Here is a 21,016-nt window from a genome sequence, read left to right as displayed (position 1 = left end):
CAGCAGTTCTGACTCACGTAAGTACGTTTTCTTTTATCATTTGCCACTGATGATTCAAACGCGAGTTTTGGGCAGTAGAGTAGCATTTGTTGTTTGTAATTTCTCTGATCACAAATGCAGACAGGGTTTTATGTTTATGAGGCACGATGCAATGCAACGCAAAGCGTAAAAAGACAGTATAAGTCATTATAATCAGTAATTATGTCCCCACTGGATGCAACAAATGCCTCGTTTATAATGGGTTTTAATGTTTTTGTCTCGTCGCTCCGGCTGGACAGGGCATCATCACAGTATGTAAGGGGCGTAACATTTCCATCACACGCTTGAGGTATTCGGCCAATCACAACGCACTGGATAGCTGGCCAATCACAGCACACCTTGCTTTTCAGACCGATGAGCTTTGTAAAAACCAACGAGTTTCAGAAAGGCGGGGAATAGAGGAGAAACAATAATGTACATTATGTGGAAAATAATGTGTTTCTTTTTACTTTAAACCGCATAAACACATTTCATTACACCAAATACACAAAATAATGTTCTTTTTAGCAGCATCAGATGACCCCTTTAAAATCACGTTAAAGTGTACTTTCTATAAACTTGTTAGAACACTGAGCAAATTGAATCTAATGTATCATATGGGTCTGATTCAAAATGACATACACTACACATAAAAACCAAGATGTATAAATTATATATTAGCCATATTATTGAGTCTTACCTACAACACTATTACACTGGCAGTTGGATGACCCCTTTAAAATCACGTTAAAGTGTACTTTCTATAAACTTGTTAGAACACTGAGCAAATTGAATCTAATGTATCATATGGGTCTGATTCAAAATGACATACACTACACATAAAAACCAAGATGTATAAATTATATATTAGCCATATTATTGAGTCTTACCTACAACACTATTACACTGGCAGTTGTTCAGAGAGGAGCACTAAGCTGTGCCACTGTACCAGCTGGATCAAAGGGAATCACTGAAGCAAAGTCCAGAATACACTGATACAAAGAGAACAAGGCAGGCTTTGTTTTGAGGAGCAAACAAACATATAGAATGCTGTTGTTGTGGTTTGGGGCGGAGGACTAAATAGAAGTATACTTATAGTATAGGCTACCCTATTATCCATGTGATTCTGAATTTATTTGATTTTATTTCTTAAATATATGTTGTTGTTTTTTGGCGTTATTTAATTATTTTAATCTAGTCTTAAAGGGAAAATGGCTTTTGCTACACTGACCACATACTGCTACCATGTGGTGTAAACCATTCCATACAAACACCATTCAACGTTCACGGTTCCAGTTCTTTAACAAACAAAACAAAAAAAATACTCGTTTGCCTAATAAGCAAAAATCCCCTTATTTTGACAACTTCTGCCTGTTCTTCTGCAGTTTCGATTGGTCTTAATTTGCTAATGTGGATAGAACAAACTCAAAAAAGCAAATAAGAGTCACAAGGAAGGCACGTCCACTTATACATTAATATAAATATTATCATAAAAAAGCAAAAAGTCCATATCATAGACACTTCGTGTATCGACTACCCTTGAATTGTCTCGACGAGCTTTAAGTTTTTAAGTTACTTTTAAAACAGGACGTCGTGGAGGGACATAACGACAGGCTCACCGCTTTTTAAATAACCAATAACCTTTACATCTTACGTTTTATTTCTGCACCGTAAAAATAAATGACTCACTTTTACATTAGCCTATCTTATTTTATTCCGCTGCTCCAGCTCCGGCTCCAGCTCCCAGTCTGTGTTGTTGAGTGACATCTACTGACACTACAGCCGAGACGTGCTAGATAATATGAAGATTATAGCCTACTACAGAAATGAAAGTATTGATTCCTATTACTGTTTCATACATTTGATTTAGTTTTTTTTTTTTTTTTGGTACTGTGTTTGTTCACAGAGAAAAAGAGATTGGCAGAATTGATCATTTATCCTCACTTTTATTTTAGATAAAAATAAAACCTGCCAGTTAAATTTTTTTTTTTAATTAGGCCAGAAACGTTTTTAATAATTTGGTTCCATGTTATTTAGTAAATCATTTTGATATGTTAGAGATCAGCATACCTCACTAGGAATTACTGTACAATATTTGCCAATAAATCTATAATTGCCTATACAATTGCATGGAATAAATTGCCAGTGTTATTAAAACCCTCTATGGTATGCATTATGTTCTAACCATGAAATATATATTTTTAATACGCTTTTATTTTATGAAATAGCTTCAATTGTACAAATCAAAACAAAGATTTTTGGGGGGTATTTAGGAAAACTTTGCCATATGGCAACAGTGTACCACAATGGAAAATGGCAAAAAAAAGTAGTTTTTCTATTAAATTATGATTTTCTTTTCAACTGAAATGCATATTTCTTTTAGAAATTGATGCATCCAGTCTTAATTTCCATGTAAATCTGCCACACATACATACAGACACATATACACATGCACACACACACACACACACACACACAGGTTTGTTTTTATGGTTTATGGGGACTCTCCACAGGCGTAATGGTTTTTATACGGTACAGACCGTATATTCTACTGCCCTACACCAACCCTACCCCTAAACCTACCCCTCACAGGAGACTTTCTGCATTTTTAGATTTTCAAAGAAACTCATTCTGAATTATTTATAAGCCTTTTGAATTACGGGGACACTGAAAATGTCCTCATAAATCACCTTCTCGTTGTAATACCTATGTCATACCCATGTTATTATACAAATTTGTGTCCTCATAAACCACATAAACACGCACACACACACACACACACACATACACGTATCCTTAGTCACTGAAGGCTAACTCATCCTCATTGTCATCACATGGAAGAGCCACTCTGCACTCATCCTATTGCCCTTTCCGTTAAATATTGCTGTATTTCTTTTCTGAAAAGAATAAATAATTTTCTTATTAAAAAATAACAACAATTAAAATAAAATGAAATATCTAAAAAGAAAACATATATAATGGTAATAATAAAATAATAATACAAGTTTTTTAAAGTTTTGTGGTCTATGGCACATGAAATCTTTAATATTTCACTTCCTTTTTGCATGAGATATTTAAGTCTGTCATATCACACTCAGTAAACTGTGAATGTGTGGTTAGATGTTTAGTGGTAGCTATGAGAGAAACTGCAGTTTGGTTTGGTCTGTTTTCAAGTTCATTGGCTCAGCATGTTAAAAGAACTGTTGCTACCGGTGATAGATTTTTATACAATTAGCATGAAATTGCACTATCATTATATACCTCTCTTTTTTTTTTTTTTTTACAATGTCCTTATTTATATATTGTATAGGTTGTATTTTATATATATATTTTAAACTGTATTTATCTGTATTATGTCTACTGTTATTAAGGGTCTGAGAGTAACGCAATTTCAATTCTCTGTATGTATGTGCTGTACATGTGGCAGAATTGACAATAAAGCTTTGACTTTTGACTTTGATACCAACAAACTAAAGGCTGCTCACTTTTGTCTGATTTGCTGTTCAGTCTCATGGACAGCTTTAAAAGGATGTTACTCTCAAAACTAAAAAATCAGTTTAATTTATGAATTATATGTTTAATTCATTTATTAGGTAATGACCTTCGTGTAATTTCCAAACTCATATGACTGTGCAACGCAAAAGGAGACGTTTCACAGAATATCAGTGCTGTTTTTTTGCAACATTTTATTTGATATAAAAGTATCTGAGTTTGAAATGAACAAGAATAATATTTGTTTTCCTTTCATCATCTAAAAGTGTTAAACACATGGACTTATTCTGCCATTTTATTATCTTCTACTCTTATCATATGTATAGCATTGCATAAAAGCAAGTATGAACAGTGTGGGATTTTATATTGTGGGGCCACAACACAACCATGTCAGAGGCAACGCAAACAAAACACCATGCTTTTCATAATGACACCAGCATCCTGTGTGAGTTTTACACTAATGCTGCTTTTCCCATTATTCAGAAGCAGTGTTAACTTAACAGTTTAAAACGAGAGCAAGCTCAGAGCAAAACAATATTAATTTGTTTATTAATGTAATAATTACGAACTTGCACAATTGGTGGCTGACTAAATACTTTTTTGCCCCACTGTATTTAGCTATAATGTAACATATTTTAGGTTATTTTTCATCAGGCTCTGTGTCTTTTACTGGTTTCTTGTTCTTGATAATATTTTCATTTCTTTAATTTGGGACTCTTGAGCTTATACACACCATAATATTAATACAAAAATCATGGCTGAAATTCAAACAGATTTATAATAATAATAAAATGATGTTGTATACAATTATTTGATATGTTGTTTGAAATAATTGAGAATAACATTTGACTTCCCGTCTGCTTTTTGCATTTCAGACCTAATCTAATCTCAGTCTAACATAGACTTCAAATTCTTTCACTTCTTCTTTACATTTTCTGTTGATGTTAAAATTAGCTGTATTGGTTGTGTAGGAGCCATATTTCATATTTCAGAATTTATACGTTCACATTTTTATTTTATGTAAATTTGGTACAATAATTGTTCTTGTTAATAAGTCATTTACTGTAGAATATATTTATTTGGTTTATATTTGTTCTTACTGCGCATGTTCAGTGTCGTCATCTTTTGTAGTTCAAGTAAAAAGATATTGACGCACATGCACAAGTTCAGACGAACGGTGGGAGAACACAAGCTTTTGACCGTTTCATAATTGTATATGATATAGCATAAATTGGCTTACAAGTATAGTATCTCTACAAATAAGTTGTTGAGAAGATATCACTGAACAAGAGGATTATGCTGTATTTGAGAAATGTGATTCTTTATTGACTTGGAAGAATAAACCACGATAAAGGAAACTATGGACTTCGAGTGATGAATACAAGATATTCCCGTCAAAACTTGTGGAATAACTAAAATATATTCACATGTCCCGTACAGGTTGTAATGGGCAGAAGTTAAACTGCAGTTTCCAGTGAGAAACTGTGACTCCACCACAACTGCAACAACTGGTCACTCTCATCTGGGTTGCTGTTTAGTCTCATGAAAAACTATTTAAGTTGTATACAATTATTTAATAGGTTGTTTGAAATAATTGAGAATAACATTTTACTTCACTTCTGCTTTTTGCATTTCAGACCTAATCTAATCTCAGTCTAACATAGACTTCAAATTCTTTCACTTCTTCTTTACATCTTCTGTTGATGTTAAAATTAGCTGTATTGGTTGTAATGGGCAGAAGTTAAACTGCAGTTTCCAGTGAGAAAACTGTGACTCCACCACAACTGAAACAACCGGTCACTCTTATCTGGGTTGCTATTTAAGGTAAACTATTACATTTGTTTTGAATTAGAAATTATTTCATTGCAAATTGTTACAACTGTCAAGAGACAGACAATAAATGATATCGTGTACATTTAAACTTGATTTCTAAAAACACAGCTCACCTCAGATGACTCTCAGAATGTTTGCTACAGATCTTCTTGTATTCAGCTCTATTCTATCAGGTTGGTATTTTTTCCTGTTTGCATATCAAAGTTTGACAATCAAAAAGTTAATTTTATATATTCATTTTAGACACACACACATACATGTACATATTTATATATATAGATATAGATATATATACAGTATATATGTGTGTGTGTTATATTTTTTTAAGCTATTATTAAGTCTAATTATAGCACATTTGTATTCCAGCTGCTTGGTGTCAGTCAGTCCTGAGAGTATCACACCCCAAAACCCTCAACAGCATCAGCGGCTCTTGCCTTCTGATTCCCTGCCTATTCAACATTTCAAAGGAGAAAGAAAGCATTCTTGACAATTCACCAGTAGTAACATGGAGACGAGGATCTCTGTGGAGACTCTATGATACAGATCGTTTCACCATCGCTCACCATCAGATGGGACCTGTGATGGAAGTGGTGGGTGACCTACGAAAGAAGAACTGCTCTACTGTCATGAGGAACCTCAGCAGGCAGCATTCAGATCGTTACATCTTCAGGATTGAAACTAAGACCTTCACTACGACCGAAACAAGAGCTGTGTATATAAATGTGTCAGGTAAGGCAGAGCAAATGTTTCGATAATAAACCAAGACATTACCAGCACCAAGTGTTTTCAGTGGCCTCAAATCTTTGAAAAATGTCAAGAGTTATGACGAGGCACAATTATCTAGATATACAAGTAGTTCTACAAAAATTTAATTGAGTTAGTTTTTTTTTTTTTTTTTTTTTACAGTCGTTAGGACCCATTTCTCAATATTAGCTCACTTTTTCAAAACAATAAATTGTTTAAATCTATTATTGTAGAAATGTAGTAAATTGCTATCTTACTCAGTTTTTATTATGTTTTGAGCTTAAACGAAGAGACTGTGTTAACGTACAAATTGGCCTGTAGGTTCATTGAGTTTTGGAGGTCATTATGTTCAGAATTCATGTAATGTTGAGTTTTTTGTAATCATTTTGTCACCAATTTCAGAACCAGAATTTTTCAGAACTCTAGGCACAAAACTCAAAACAGTCATTATTTGTAGCACAGGCTGTCCAATGTTCAAAATGTAGCATGTTGCATTTATATCTTTAAAGAAGCCTTGCATTTGCAGAACCATTGGTTCAAGTAATTCATTTATCTTGAAAACCAAATGCACGTTACTTTAGATCACCCACACAATGTGTAGTGTTAGTACAATCATTAAATATAGTTGTACAAAATGCATTATGCAGGTTTCATTATGGTTCTACATAATTATACATCATTGTAATAGACTAGAGAGTAAAGTGCAGACACTGGAATCATTGAACAAAATCTGAAAATTATTGATAAAATAATCAACTCACAACATAGGTTTTTCAAAAATGTAGATAAGAAAAAAACAACGTCAATGTTTCATCAACCTTATCTTGTGGATTTGGCCACAGGTTCTCATCTTTATCACAATAAATGTTTTCATTTGCTAAACATCTTCTGGCATAACAAAAACAGGCCTGACATTGGTCTCCTGTGATGTCATTGCAAGCATCATGCATGGCCTGGAGAAGAGTGACTTGGTTGTGAGGGTGCCTATTGTAAACCTTCCACTTCCATGTAGAGAAAAATTCCTCAGTCGAGTTAAAGGGGTCCTATTATGCTCTTTTACAAAGTCTTGATTTTGTTTTGGCAGTGTACTAGAACATGCTCTCATGCTTGGTGGTTCGAAAAACGCATTATTTTTCACATAATTTACATTATTAAAATACCTTTCTCCCCAGCCTGGCACAAACGGCTCGATTAGTTCCGGCTTTGATGAAGGTCCGCCTTCCGAAAAACAAAATGTGTTGTGATTGGTTAGCTGTCCCAGTGAGTTGTGATTGGCGAACAGCTTAGACAGTGTTTCAGTACTGCCACGCCCCTTGCTTCGTCTTTCAACAAAAGCTTTTTGGCGAATCCGGCAGGCACTGTACTCCCTCATGTTGTGGAAGCTGTCCTCCGTAAAATGCGCAGCAGACAATAGCAAATTGAGGTTATAATGCTCAGGGACAGAGTTAAAAAATAAATTGCAACCACTGTTTCCTGACATCATCCGCTGTCGGAAGCCCAAACAAAGACGTTTGGACACGGAGGTGAAAAAAACTGCATTTCAGGCGGTCGCGCGCCGGACGAGAAGCGCAGCGTCGCGCCACATCTTTACAATTCAAATACATTATTTTCTATGAGTGTAGACACACCGGCGGCGTCTGTCCGCGGCGCCCAGCTACGTCGTGTTGCACTTGTAATAATTGTTCTAGACATGCCGAAAATTTGAAGCTACAGCACAGCAGCTCTTCTTCTTCATTTTCTCTGATGCACTAACTCTGCAGCAGCACTTCTTCGTCGTCTCGTCTGATGCACTCACTCAACCAAGCGTTCAACCACTATCTCGCCCCTCCCCACCCCCCCAACCATTCGAATTTCTGTAGGCGGGAATTATTTTTAATGATATTCCAAAGGGCCGCTTTGTGATATCACAAAGCCCGGAAAACAAACGCTGTTGTCCAAACGAGCCGTTCGTTGTAGTTCTTGAAAATGGATTTTTTTAAAAAACCAAATATCTCCCTTTGGAGTGGACTTTGAGATTTGTAACTTTCTAGATCTTTTTCATGCCCAAACATACACACTACACACTGACTAAAATTAAAAAAGTGAAAAAGCATAATAGGACCCCTTTAAGGAAAGGGGAGTATGGGGGTAAATACAAGGTGATAAACGTTGGATGGGCCTGAAACCATGATTGGTTTCGCTAGGAATTCTGGGCCCATTGCACTGATTTTGCTATGGGGCCCCCTCAAAATTACGAGTGGTCGGGCCCCCCAGAGTACATCATTCTGGGCCCCTCTCAACCACTGGGCTCTCAACCTCTCATTCTTGTCATGGCCAGGTTAAAGCCTGCCTCGTCCAAAAATATGAATGGTTTTCATCAGCATCCAACTGTCATCACCCTCTAAAAAGACTGTACGAAAAACAAACAAACACTGATTACAATGATATAGAATTTTGGGGGATTTTTTTTCTCCCAACAATTGATCATACCTGAACATACTCAGTCCTCAGTAGCTTCACTTTCATAGTCTAAACATGCATTGTTCATTTTCTATATATAAAAAAAACTATGCATCAAGAGTTATGCAACAGTTAGAATTTTGAGCAGATGTATCAACTGATAGTAGATCATTGTAATGAAATGAACAGAGACTCGAATGTAATGTGCGAGTTGCATTTTTACATAGTAATACTTTGATGTTGATTTTGAACGGGTGATTTTAGTTTAATGAACAAATGATCTTAGGTTTGTGTGTTGTATCCAAGCATTTGAAAAAAATGAAAAATGTGCATTTTGATCATCGGTTGTGAATTATTTGTCTAGAGTTTTGAAAAATGACAAGAGGGTTCCAATATTAGTGCAAAAATGATTGTCTTGGCATTTTTCCATTTCAATGAAAAAAAAGAAGAATTTAAATTTAAAGTCTTCTTTTTTTCATTGAAATGGAAAAATGTCAATTTGAAATTTAAAGAATAAAACAATGAGGTTCCAACAAGTCACGGAGCAGAATTCTGTGAAAAAAAAAAAAAGCCTGGGAGAAGAGATGAGTCTTTAAAAGCGACTTAAATGACACCTCTGTGGAGGCAGTTCTTAAGTGCAAAGGCAAACTGTTCTAGCACTTCGGGGCCAACACTGCAAAAGCACGGTCCAGCGCAGTTTACGTCTCGACCTAGGAACGATCAGGAGTTTTTGTTCAGAGGACCTGAGAGATCTTGATTGTGAGTAAGGTTATAACACATAAGATGGTGCAAGGCCATTTAACGAATTAAATAAAAACATCAACATTTTTAAATCAATCCTATAACGGACCGACAACCAATGTAAAGATGAAAAATGGGAGTGATATGGTCCCATTTCCGAGAACTTAATCGTTACAGCATGTACTGACTAATCCCTACATACAGGGAATTACAGTAGTTCAGGCGGGAAGACACAAAAGCACGCATCACCCTATCAAAATCACAAAAGGATAAAAACGGCTTGATCTTTGCCAATGTTCTTAATTGAAAAAAAAAAACTGATCTGAACACCAAATTTCAAGGCATCATCAAAAATTACACCTAAATTTTTTTTTTACCATGGATTTACCATAAATAGTTAAAGGGCCTAAATCAATTGTGGATTCAGATGCATTGGAGGGTGCAAAAACAATCGTCTCAGTTTTACATTTATTTAGGTGCAGAAAATTCATAGCCAACCATGTTTTGAAGTCCTTTAAGCATGTAAGAAGAGGCCCAAAGAAGTTGCCTTCCTTCTTTAATGGTACATACATTTGCATATCATCAGCATAACAATGAAACAATATACCGTGTTTACTAAAAACAGACTCAAGTGGAACCATGTGATGAAAACAAAATGACTCCCAAAATGGATCCTTGAGGGATCCCACATGTAAGAGATGCAGACGATGATGAAAATTCCCCCAGGGTAACTGAAAAGCTCCTGTTGGTTAGATAGGACTTAGACCAGTTTAAAACAGTACCAAAAATCAACCGTTCAAATCGAGCAATAAGAACTTCATGGTCAATCTATGGTGTCAAAGGCTGCACTAAACAATCAGTCTGAGTCTAATATGGACTAATTTCTTTCTCTCTCTCTCTCTCACACACACACACACACATATATCACATACACACACTTATAAAGTCAGTTTCATAAAATGGTTTATTTGTCTAATTTGAATCTGAAAAGTAAGACTGATTACAATATTGGTTCACTGCCAGTTAGTCAAACTAGTTCTTAAAGACACAGTCTTAACATTGTGGCTATGCTTATGCAACTGGTCTTAGTTTTGTAAACTTTCACAGAAGTTAAAAGTAATGGTTAAAACTTTATTGCATGTCTGCAGTAAAACCTAATTGAAAAGTTTTTAGTTATTGTTTAAGTTGTGCTGGTCAAACTGACATGAAATTTTGAGAAAAAAAGTCTGCATTATGAGATATAAACTTGAAATTGTGAGAATATTTTATGTCAGTTTGACCAGCACAACTTAAACTGTGTACATAGAAAAAGTCTTAGGTCTTTGAGTTCAGCTCATGAAAAATGGGGGCAAAAACAAAACTGTTGCGTTTATATTTTTGTTCAGTATATAAATGAATACCATTACATTCTCCTCTCAAATAGATTCCTTGGCTGAGCCGAACGTAATTGTGCCGGTGCTCAGGGAGGGTGAGAAGGTGAATCTGACCTGCACTGTTCCAGCTCCCTGCCCCAGTCACCCTCCAAATGTAAGCTGGGCTCCTGCATTAGGTGGTGATGTAACACAGAGGACACAGATGAACACTGATGGGACTCAGAGCGTTTCAGCCATCTTGAATTTCATCCCGTCATTCCATCATCATGAGCTGAAAGTGAATTGTGTTTCCATTCATCCTCTACACAGAGAGGACAAGCCCCTGCTCAGCCACAAAACCGTCATCCTCAGTGTGGAGTGTGAGATTTTAACCCAACACAGTTTGCAGAATTTTTATTTTTTTAATTTTTTTAAATGCACACTCTCTTTCCTTTTTGGCCCACAGATCCTCCTAAGAAAACATGGATCTCTCTCACAGGCATGGTCTGGCTTGGTAATAATGTGACCCTCACCTGTCAAAGTAATGCCAACCCTCCTGCGGTCCACAGGTGGTTCCTGAAGAGAGCAGGTGTAGAGGAAGAACTGAACATTTCACATGTGCTTTCATTCACTGCGGCCCAAGATAACACCGGGGAATACATTTGTGAGGCGCAGAATACATACGGTGCAATGAACTCCACAAACCTACAGATCACTGTCCCAGGTCAGCCTGTGCTTGAGACTGTTTCACCATTTGTTGTTACACTTCACTTTGGCCCAAGCCTCGAATCAGAACTCTTTTCAATAAGTTTAGATCTCTGAACAATTAGTTTCTCGTTCACAGCAAATTGGAATTTATTATTCTTTTAGTTGTTTTTTTTAATGCATTCGCTAGGACCCATTTCTCAATATTTAAGTCACTTTTTCAAAACTTTTTACACAGTGAGCTCAAAAGCAGTCTATGTGGCTAAACTGTGGATCATTTAATAATAATAAAAAATTATAATAAGCTTGATTTTTAATGCCTTTAAAAGCTATGGAAGCCCGTTTCCGCCACAGTTGAGAAAAAATATAATTATGCAAGTCATAATAATGAGAAACTTTCTCGTAATAATGATTTAGCCTAATCCACAAAAAAAAAAAGAGACTTACTCGACGCATGCGCAACGCAAGAGTGACAGCACGCTAGCGACATCTGTTGGTCAAAGCCATGCATGAACACCGCAAACATTGCTTTGTTCTGTAATCTAAAGTGTATAATGCTATAGTCTGTTATTAAATAACGATTTCAGATCAATTATCTGTATGTAGTCTTTTGTGTAATAGTTACTCTGCCAGATAGTTATGGCTTCAAACATTCCAGACCAATATTTCAGTTAAGAAATCCAGGCATTTTATGAAGAAATGAAACCCATTACACAAACTTAATTTATAGATGTGTATTTCGATGATTTATTAGTTTTATTAGCTGTCCCTTTCATGCATCACATGCAATGTTCATACAGTAAGCCATCTCATTTCAAAAGCACAAAGCATCGTTCGTTACCACGGCAACCGCTTGGTCTTCAGCATCCCGCTTCTTGCAGGACAAACGCTTAAAGGCAGAGTAAGTGATTTCTGGTAGCCAATGTTGATATTTGAAATCGCCAAAACAAACACGCCCCTACGCCAAAAGGGTCTTGCCCCTATTTTGATAGCTCCGCCCCACATATACGTACGCAACCCAGGCAACGATTAGTTCTGTGAAACAAAGCAAAACCAATGTTACACCGTGTCTACGGACGTGAGCGGCGCGGCTCAACAAACCCCGACAGAAAACTGCTGCCGGGTTCTATTTATGACGTGCTGACACACATTTCAAATGGTTTTCAACGGTCGTTTGATCGCGTCCTGTGTAGGCAGACTTTAGCTGTTGTAGACACGGTGTTACTCGCCTATTGAGAAGAAACAAAGCAACTGTTGTTTTTTATCCGCCATCTCTATCTTTCTGTCGCTCGGCTCGGCTAATGTCCGTCCCGTGCACTGAACGCTCTCTCCTCCACATCACGAGTAGACACGCCCCTTATTGCTGATTGGCTACAAGTTTGTTTTGCGATTCGGCCCGAATCAGTTTTCTAAAGTGTTTTTGAAAAATCACATACCCTGCCTTTAACGTGAAAAATGCTTAACGTGGCTTGAAGTACAAAGACAGAGTGAACCAAATTCAGTACACAACTTAATGATCATGCATATTGTATATACAGGCATTCAGGTGAACCCAAAATATGAATGCAACACAAAACAGCAATGCTTATGCATTTTCTATAACGGTTTTCTATAGGAAAACGCTTAACCTGCAACGTTGGATGTTGTGTTCAAAATCTGGGCTCATATGCTTCCCTGTATGCATGATCAGTAATATTGTATCCCGAATTTGTCATTGTACTTTAAGACTTTTTAAATCTGGACAGGGCTTGCTTGCTTGTTTTTAAAACAAAAAAAAAAAGTTATATTTTTGGCAAATATAAAAGCCTTTTCACACCAAAAGTGAAATGAATAAGCCTCAGGCTGAAGGGAAAGTAAATATACATCCGTACAGTAGAATGCAGAAGAAGACATTTCAACACAATTCAGCAATAAAAAAAAGACACATATGTTAGTCTAGAGTAATTTGTGTTTATTAGTACGGTTGAACTGGATCATCGAAGCTCAGAAGCAAAGACATTGTTAATAGAGTGGGATTAAATACATAAAGCATATTTGTGTTGTTTAACATTTAATTATTGCAGGTTTGCATCATATTCTGAGTTGCATTATTTTTATTCATTTTGAGGAATACTGAATCTGTTTTTTTTTTTGTGAGTGAGATGAATTAATGCATATTCACATCTGATTTCTCAACATGGGGACCGGAGAGCTGTCCATCAATAAATTGAAAAAAAAAAAAAAAAAGTAACTTGCGTTACTTATTTGAAAAAGTAACTCAGATATTCTCTTGTAAATTAAAAAGTAATGCGTTACTTTACTAGTTACTTGAAAAAGTAATCTGATTACGTAACTCGCGTTACTTGTAATGCGTTACTCCCAACACTGATAACGGCTTTCATTTCTTCATAAAATGCGTGTGATTTTTGTTGGAATATATTCTTCTATATCTGAAGCCATGATCATTGTCTGGCAGAGTAACTTGTTGGTAAGTGCTACAAATTAACAAAAGACTACATACAGATAATCTATCTGAAATCATTATTAAATGATAGAATATACTCTTTAGATTACAGAACAAAGCAATGTTTGCGGTGTTCATGCATGGCTTTGACCAACAGATGTCGCTAGCGTGCTGTCCCTCTTGCGTTGCGCATGCGTCGAGTAAGTCTTTTTTTTTTTTTTGTGGATTAGGCTAAATCATTATTACGAGAAAGTTTCTCATTATTACGAGAAACTAACCCAACAAACACAGAACGTTGAAAACCAACCTTTTAGCAACGTTGTAACAACATGGCTAAAAGGTTGTTGGTTCTACGTGGTGTCGTTGAGTTTGTTACAGCGTTGTCACAATGTTGCCATTCAACCACGGTTCAGGGCCATTGCTGAAGGTTGTGCTTAAGCTGTCTGGACAACATGTACTTGTCACTGTTCCGAAGCGCATTTTAAATTTGAACAGACCATTGGGCCGTTATTCTTCTTCAAGCCAGGATACGTGAGTATTGCTTATGATTTCTCTTTTAGATAAATAAGATATGTAAATATCCAAACAAAACCTACAATTTTCGTGTCCAATGTGAGATTTATTTGTTCTGTTAATAAACTGAATGGACAGAATAGCTGATAATCCACATACCGAGTGTTAGTTTGCGATCGGGTTTGGTGTACTGCTAACTATATTTCTTTCAGTATTCAGATATAGTTACTGATATTTAGGAAAAAGCGTTCAACATATTCTGGTCATGTAAATGTGTAAAGTGTTTTAACATTACGCCAAAAGTTATAAGCCATAATGAAGCTATGAAAAGTGATTTGACATTTCAGCAAAACAGACAGCGACTGCGCGTTCTCGCAAGTTAAAGGGGTCATATGATGCGATTTCAAGTTTTCCTTTCTCTTTGGAGTGTTACAAGCTGATTGTGCATAGATAAGATCCCTGAAGTTGCAAAGACTAAAGTCTGGCTTGTGTACTGCAAACACATACCAGCTTCATCACTGTGTCTGTCACGCGACTCTGTTCCCCTTTCAGGCTCTGTCTTTACATTTATTTTGAAAGATGAAGCTCGTGATTATGGTAAAGGATTATACATTTCCGACAAGTGCTTGCGGTGTTCGGCCAATCACAATGCACTGAGTCAGCTGGCCAATCAGAGCAGACTGCGCTTGTCGGAAGGAGGGGCTTTGTAGAAAACGAAGCGTTTGAGAGAGGCGGGGCATAGAGGACCTACAATAATGTACAGTATTTGAAAAATAATGTGTTTTTTGAACATTAAAGCATGTCAACATTCTGTTACACCAAATACACAAAATAATGATCTTTTAAAAAGCATCATATGACCCCTTTAATGCTCAATCTAGACGACAAATAATATCTATGGTTAGCCATTGGCCAATAAATTGTTAAATTTAACTTGCCAGAGTTTTTGTTAAACGTGTAAAACAAATTTCAGCACATATACATTTTCACTTGCCTATATTTGAACTCTCTGACTGAACGATCAAGTTTCTCTCTGTCTATATAGAGCAGTGAGCGCATTATTGGCTGAGGAAAGCGCTCCGTGTTTCTCTCTCACACACGCAGAGAATGAATCTTGCATGCCGATTAAAATTGGCACACTATATGAGTGTACAGCATTTTTTTCCTGTTAAAATTTTTTGGGAAATGCGTGTGAAAAACAAATATTTGTAACCTCACACATAAAAAAACATTCATTATTACAAAAGTAATTTGTTTGTGGTGCTGACAATGGCGAATACAGGCCTGTGTAGCAGGTCACATTATGCACATAATGTAAAAACAAAATCTGCCTAGTCTAAATTAGTATTTTGATTGGTCTCAGGTTTAAGTGTAACATATTTTCTAGTGTTGGAATAAATCAATTATTCTGATATGGTTTCTTTTTCTTTGCTCAACAGGCTGTTTTCACATAGAGGTAAGATTACATTAAGTCTCTGAGTTCTCTTCAGATTGTGACACATTTGTTACTCTCTGGAGGAGGATCATGAAACAAATTCTTTGAGAGAAGACCTCATTGCCTGGGCCAACAAACACCAAATCTGACAATGTGCTTTAGATGATCTCCTAAAAGTCCTGCGTTCACAAGGACATGACACATTGCCTGCTACAGCGCGCACACTTTTGAAGACTGTGCGAGCAGTTGATGTTCAGAATAAATCTGGCATGCAGTATATTCATCTCTCATTGTCTGAAGAAATTGAGAAAGTGGTGAAAAGATATCCTTGTGAGGTGACTTCCAGAATACATTCTCTGGAGATTTCTTTAAATGTTGATGGACTTCCACTCTTCAAAAGTTCATCATTGTCAATGTGGCCTGTGTTGTGTTCCATTCATCTTGAACCAGTGATTGTATTTCCTGTAACACTGACACTGGGATCTCAAAGACCCTCAGATCTTACATTTCTTGAGGATGCTGTTACAGAAATAAAACAATTACTAGAAAGTGGTCTTAAATTTGATGGGAGGATCATTGGAGTCAAGCTAAGGTGTATTGTATGTGATGCACCAGCCAAGGCAATGGTGAAAAACACCAAGGCATTTTCTGCATATTATGGTTGTGACAGATGTGAACAAAAATGATTCTGGGAAGGAAGAATGACTTATCAAGAAGTTGATGGGTTTGAAGTAAGAACAGATCATTCATTTAGAGCTCAAACCCAACCAGAATACCATAATGGAAGAACACCTTTGACAGAGTTACCAGTTGATATGATTGGCCAGTTTCCCATTGATTACATGCACCAGGCATGTCTTGGTGTTATGAAGAAATTGTTGACAATTTGGACAAGAGGAGAACAGGGACATAGTAGACAAACCATGATCTCCATTGGTCAAGTAGATGTGGTGAGCACAAGGCTTATTGATCTTCAGCAATGCATTCCTTCTTGTTTTGCTAGAAAACCAAGAAGTCTGAGACACCTGGAAAGGTGGAAGGCTACAGAGCTTAGACAATTCCTGGTTTATACTAGAAAGCTGGTTTTATCAGAAATTCTGCGACAAGACCTTTATGATCACTTCCTAACTTTCAGTGTTGCAATAAGCATCTTACTGTGCCCCTCCTTGGTCAGTCAACATGTGTCATATGCACACAAGTTGCTACAGTATTTTGTAGCTAAGGGCAGGGAGCTGTATGGGCCAACGTTCTTGGTGTACAATGTACATTCAATGCTTCATCTTGCATCTGATGCCAAGAGTTATGGCTGTCTGGATGAATGCAGTGCCTTTCCATTTGAGAATTACATGCAGAAGTTGAAGAGAATGGTGCATTCAGGAAAGAGCCCTCTTGTCCAGATCACTTCCTAACTTTCAGTGTTGCAATAAGCATCTTACTGTGCCCCTCCTTGGTCAGTCAACATGTGTCATATGCACACAAGTTGCTACAGTATTTTGTATCTAAGGGCAGGGAGCTGTATGGACCAACATTTTTGGTGTACAATTCAATGCTTCATCTTGCATCTGATGCCAAGAGTTATGGCTGTCTGGATGAATGCAGTGCCTTTCCATTTGAGAATTACATGCAGAAGTTGAAGAGAATGGTGCGTTCAGGAAAGAGCCCTCTTGTCCAGATTGTGAAAAGGATCAGAGAAAACCAAGATGGCACAAAAGTATTAAAAGAGGCAATGCCATTTCTTCAAAACAGCCAGACAATTGCATTATTCTGGAAGATGGCAAATGTTGCGAGGTCATCGATAAAACAGAGAATTATTACCCATGTCGAGTTTTTCTGCAACCATCTTCACTATTTATGGAGCCCTGTGAATCGTCAATAATTGGAGCATACGTGTGCCAAAAGAACAATGCTCTACAAATGATCCCAAAAGAAAAAGTCTAGTCAGTGTAAAAGAGCAATCAATGTTGATCAGAGGCAAAGAGTAGTCTATTTGACTATTCTTCACAATCATGACAAATAGACATCAACAAATTATATCTTTAAAACACATATCATGTGTAAGTAACATTTATGCATATAAAAAAAACTATTAATGTACAGCTGACTTTTTTTATTTTTGAATAGTCATATACATTATCTAATCCTCAAATGATTTTTTAAAAATATATATTTATAAAAAAATTTCCTTAGGACATCTATTGCTACTGGCCCCCCAACAATGTCCAAAGTTTATTTTTAAAAAAGACTTCGCCTGATAAAATAAAGTGGAACAGACTACAAGTCCACAGAGTTTTTAAATCCTCAGGTACGTCAAATATTTTCACCATTCTCCACAAATGAAGAAAACTTGGAACAGTGGTGAACCTTCCCAGGAGTGGCCGGCCTACCAAAATTACTCCAAGAGCGCAACGACGACTCATCCAGGTCATCATAAAAGAACCTTTCAAAACTGCAGTTTGTATTTACTCAGGTTATCTTTGTGTAATATTAAAATTTGTTTGATGATCTGAATCTTTTAAAGTATGACAAATATGCAAACAATTAAAAATAAACAGGAAGGGGGCAAAAACTCACACACCACTGTATATATTTGCTTTATAAAGCAGCTTTGTACAGTTGGTGGGGGAAATTAGTAGCATTACTTCAGTTTTGCTACTGTTCAAACAGAGAAAATTGTTAGTCATCCAAGTCTTTATTTTAGAAACACAATCAGAAAAGAAGCAAACATCAAGCTTTTAACACAATTTTGAGTGTATATAGATCAATGTCTAAATGATAATGGAGGTAAAAGATGCCCAGGTGGTGATATATTGAAGAGTAAAGGACACAATACTGGGGCCTGAGGAACACCAGCGAGTACCAGACTGATCTCAGATTTGTAACCACCCAAATGAACCGCAATGGTCAGTAAAATAAGATTTAAACCAGTTTAAGGCTGTGCCGAAAAAGCACTATCAAGACAAGTAAAACGACACTGAGATAGAGATGGAGGACGACAGAAATTAAGCCATAATCAGATGCCATCAGCAAGTCTTTGGTAACTTTGACCAAGGCCGTTTCTGTACAGTGACATTTATGAACACCTGCCTAAAGGGGTTCAAGTTATACAAGCTAAAGGCAACAGCTAATTATTTTTGCAAAGAACATAAGATTTAAGATGGTGTGATAATTGTTAGTTTCCAGGTCAGATCTTTGTGTTTTTTTACAGTAACAATTTTTAATGCTGCTGCTTTGTTTTTGCAGGCACATCCTTCACTGCTTTCCTCTCACTTTTGGCAGTTTTATTATTGCTTCTATTTGCACTTCTTATTCTTATGATTTACAGAAGGTAGGATCTTGCTAGATTTTTTTTTTATTAAATATTTTATACATTTATGTATATTTGAGAAAATGTTTTCTTGTTTTGGTATATGCAGGAATAAAGAACCAATCAGAAGTGTAAGTATGTTTTCTGCCAAATGTTTTTCATGAAGTGTGTGTGTGTGTGAGAGAGATATTTGATTCAAATTACTTGATTAAAAAAAAAAAACCTTTCTTTCCTGATTGTATTGTGCCTGTTGTGAGAGAAGTAAGAGAAGAGTAAGTTCACAGCTCATTTATCAATGCATTTCAGGAAACAAGCCAAGATCAGAACATTTATGCCAATATGTCTGCAAGTGCAGTGAAAAGCCAGCAGCTTAAGTCAAAGCCACGTAAAGATGAGAAGACCAGCGCCATTAACCCTGTATACACATTCAAACAGAAGCTCCCCGACGAAAGCATCTACGCAAACTGTTGAAGTGAAAAGTAGCATGTTTTAAACACCCGTTCATGGTTTACCAATGAACAATTAGTCTCTGCCTGTCAGTAGTGTTCATTTTAATCAGTAGTAACATATGTACACTTCCCAAAAATTACGATGTTCAGAACCAGATCCTTGCTACTTCCTTTCTTTTTTTCAAAGAATGTTAATTCTCCAATACTTCAACACAGAGACTTCTGCTTTCCTGTAAAGGCACAGAAGTGCTGATTGTGATCAAGGCCTGTAAGCCAGCATATAACATCGGGGGCATGCTAATTGTCACACCTTTAGTACAGTGGGTGAAGCTGTGCTATGCTGATTGGTCAGTTTGAATGTCTCACATTTGGATTTTAGTCACATGGTCAAGAAGTGATAAAAGAAGACTCCATCTCTTTTCTTGCCTGACAATCTCTCTTCGCTGGGGCTCTGCTCTCTCCCTTTCTCTCTCAAGTAACATTTCACATACTGTATATGATGGGTACTATATATGTTTTATCATCTATTTTGTAATTAATTCAAGTGCAACCATAAACTATTTCATGAAGAGTAGACTACTGAAGAGTAGAGCCTGTGGTTAGGTTGACGATTGGCTGAAAACCATCAAAACTGTAAATGTTAGTTCATTTAAAAAAAAAAAGTGATGAATGTGAACTCTTCAGCACAGTGATAGTTTCAAGTACATGCAGGTGTGCTTGTGCTGTGTGACTAGCTATAGCCTATATGAAATATGTATAATGTAAATAATGACAAAATATAAGAAACATTTCTATATATGTGTGTACGTACTGCATGAGTAAATATACAGTATATTTATACACATGCTGTACCATCTCTTATCCCATGTATATCTATGTTATAAAGAGTTTAACATGTTCAGTTGCTGAATATAAAATTAAATACATTATATATATAAAGTAAATATTTTGGCACATTTTTATTTTAACACTATACTCTGTATATTTTTGCTATATGACGTTAAATCATTTATCATATTGATCATTCATACACAAGGAAATATATTTTCTTTGAGCAAGGGCTTCCTGAGTCTAAGTCCTTGATTTGATTTTTCTCTCTGCATTTTTTTGTCTACAATAAACTAAGCATAAAATCAAGTGATTTCTTTGTTGATTTGTGTAACATTTACAAGGTTTTGCACGCCCTAATCAAGACCAAATATAAGCATGGCATAATCAAGGCAGAACGTATGTTTTACTGGAGAAAACATTATTATGGATAGAGGAAGCAGTGCTTTGAAGTTAAAATTGTGGTCAAAATTAGCCTAAAATGCAAAATAATAAGCCCGATTAGGGATAGTAAAGATCCATTTCAAAAAGCATAAAAATAAATAACTTGACAAGTTGTAATTACTTTATACTCAGTTTATGAACTTGATAAATACAGAGGGAAAATAAAAAAACTGTGAAATACGGTTTTATTTATCATATGTTCTTATATTTATTGTGCATGACAGGGAATCATTTTGTGAAACAACTGGTTCAGTTGATTGAAGGTTTTGAAAAGCT

At 36.2% G+C, this 21,016-nt stretch overlaps 2 protein-coding genes across 2 annotated transcripts in view; one reads left to right on the top strand and one right to left on the bottom strand.

Moving 5' to 3' along the window:
- Nucleotides 1–1,779, bottom strand: part of LOC107554970 (beta-galactosidase-1-like protein 2) — an 11,935-nt gene extending 10,156 nt beyond the window's left edge. Inside the window, exons 1-2 of the mRNA XM_016237652.1 lie at nucleotides 1,708–1,779; nucleotides 909–1,010 (exon numbers count right to left, since the gene is read on the bottom strand). The gene's annotated coding sequence lies outside the window, so the exon portion shown is untranslated. The remainder of the gene's footprint in view (nucleotides 1–908; nucleotides 1,011–1,707) is intronic.
- A 4,145-nt stretch (nucleotides 1,780–5,924) lies between these two features.
- Nucleotides 5,925–19,511, top strand: LOC107554973 (myelin-associated glycoprotein-like). The gene is made up of 6 exons (XM_016237655.1): nucleotides 5,925–6,072; nucleotides 10,691–10,999; nucleotides 11,086–11,343; nucleotides 18,956–19,040; nucleotides 19,129–19,150; nucleotides 19,326–19,511. The coding sequence occupies exons 1-6, from the start codon at nucleotides 5,925–5,927 to the stop codon at nucleotides 19,488–19,490; spliced, it is 987 nt and encodes a 328-aa protein (XP_016093141.1). The 3' UTR covers nucleotides 19,491–19,511.
- The last annotated feature ends 1,505 nt before the right edge of the window (nucleotides 19,512–21,016 follow it).

Source organism: Sinocyclocheilus grahami, unplaced genomic scaffold (genome assembly GCF_001515645.1).
Source record: "Sinocyclocheilus grahami isolate Dianchi unplaced genomic scaffold, SAMN03320097.WGS_v1.1 scaffold521.1, whole genome shotgun sequence".
Lineage (NCBI taxonomy): Eukaryota > Metazoa > Chordata > Actinopteri > Cypriniformes > Cyprinidae > Sinocyclocheilus > Sinocyclocheilus grahami.
Note: the sequence above shows the minus strand (reverse complement) of the source record. Positions and strands in the feature narration are given on the sequence as shown.

Excerpts from the sequence above, each read along its gene's own strand:
- LOC107554973 (XM_016237655.1), top strand. The coding sequence starts at position 5,925 with ATGGAAGTGGTGGGTGACCTACGAAAGAAGAACTGCTCTACTGTCATG. Across the intron at positions 11,000-11,085 it reads CGTCATCCTCAGTGTGGAGT|ATCCTCCTAAGAAAACATGG; the intron begins GTGAGATTTTAA and ends TTTGGCCCACAG. Across the intron at positions 19,041-19,128 it reads ATTCTTATGATTTACAGAAG|GAATAAAGAACCAATCAGAA; the intron begins GTAGGATCTTGC and ends TGGTATATGCAG.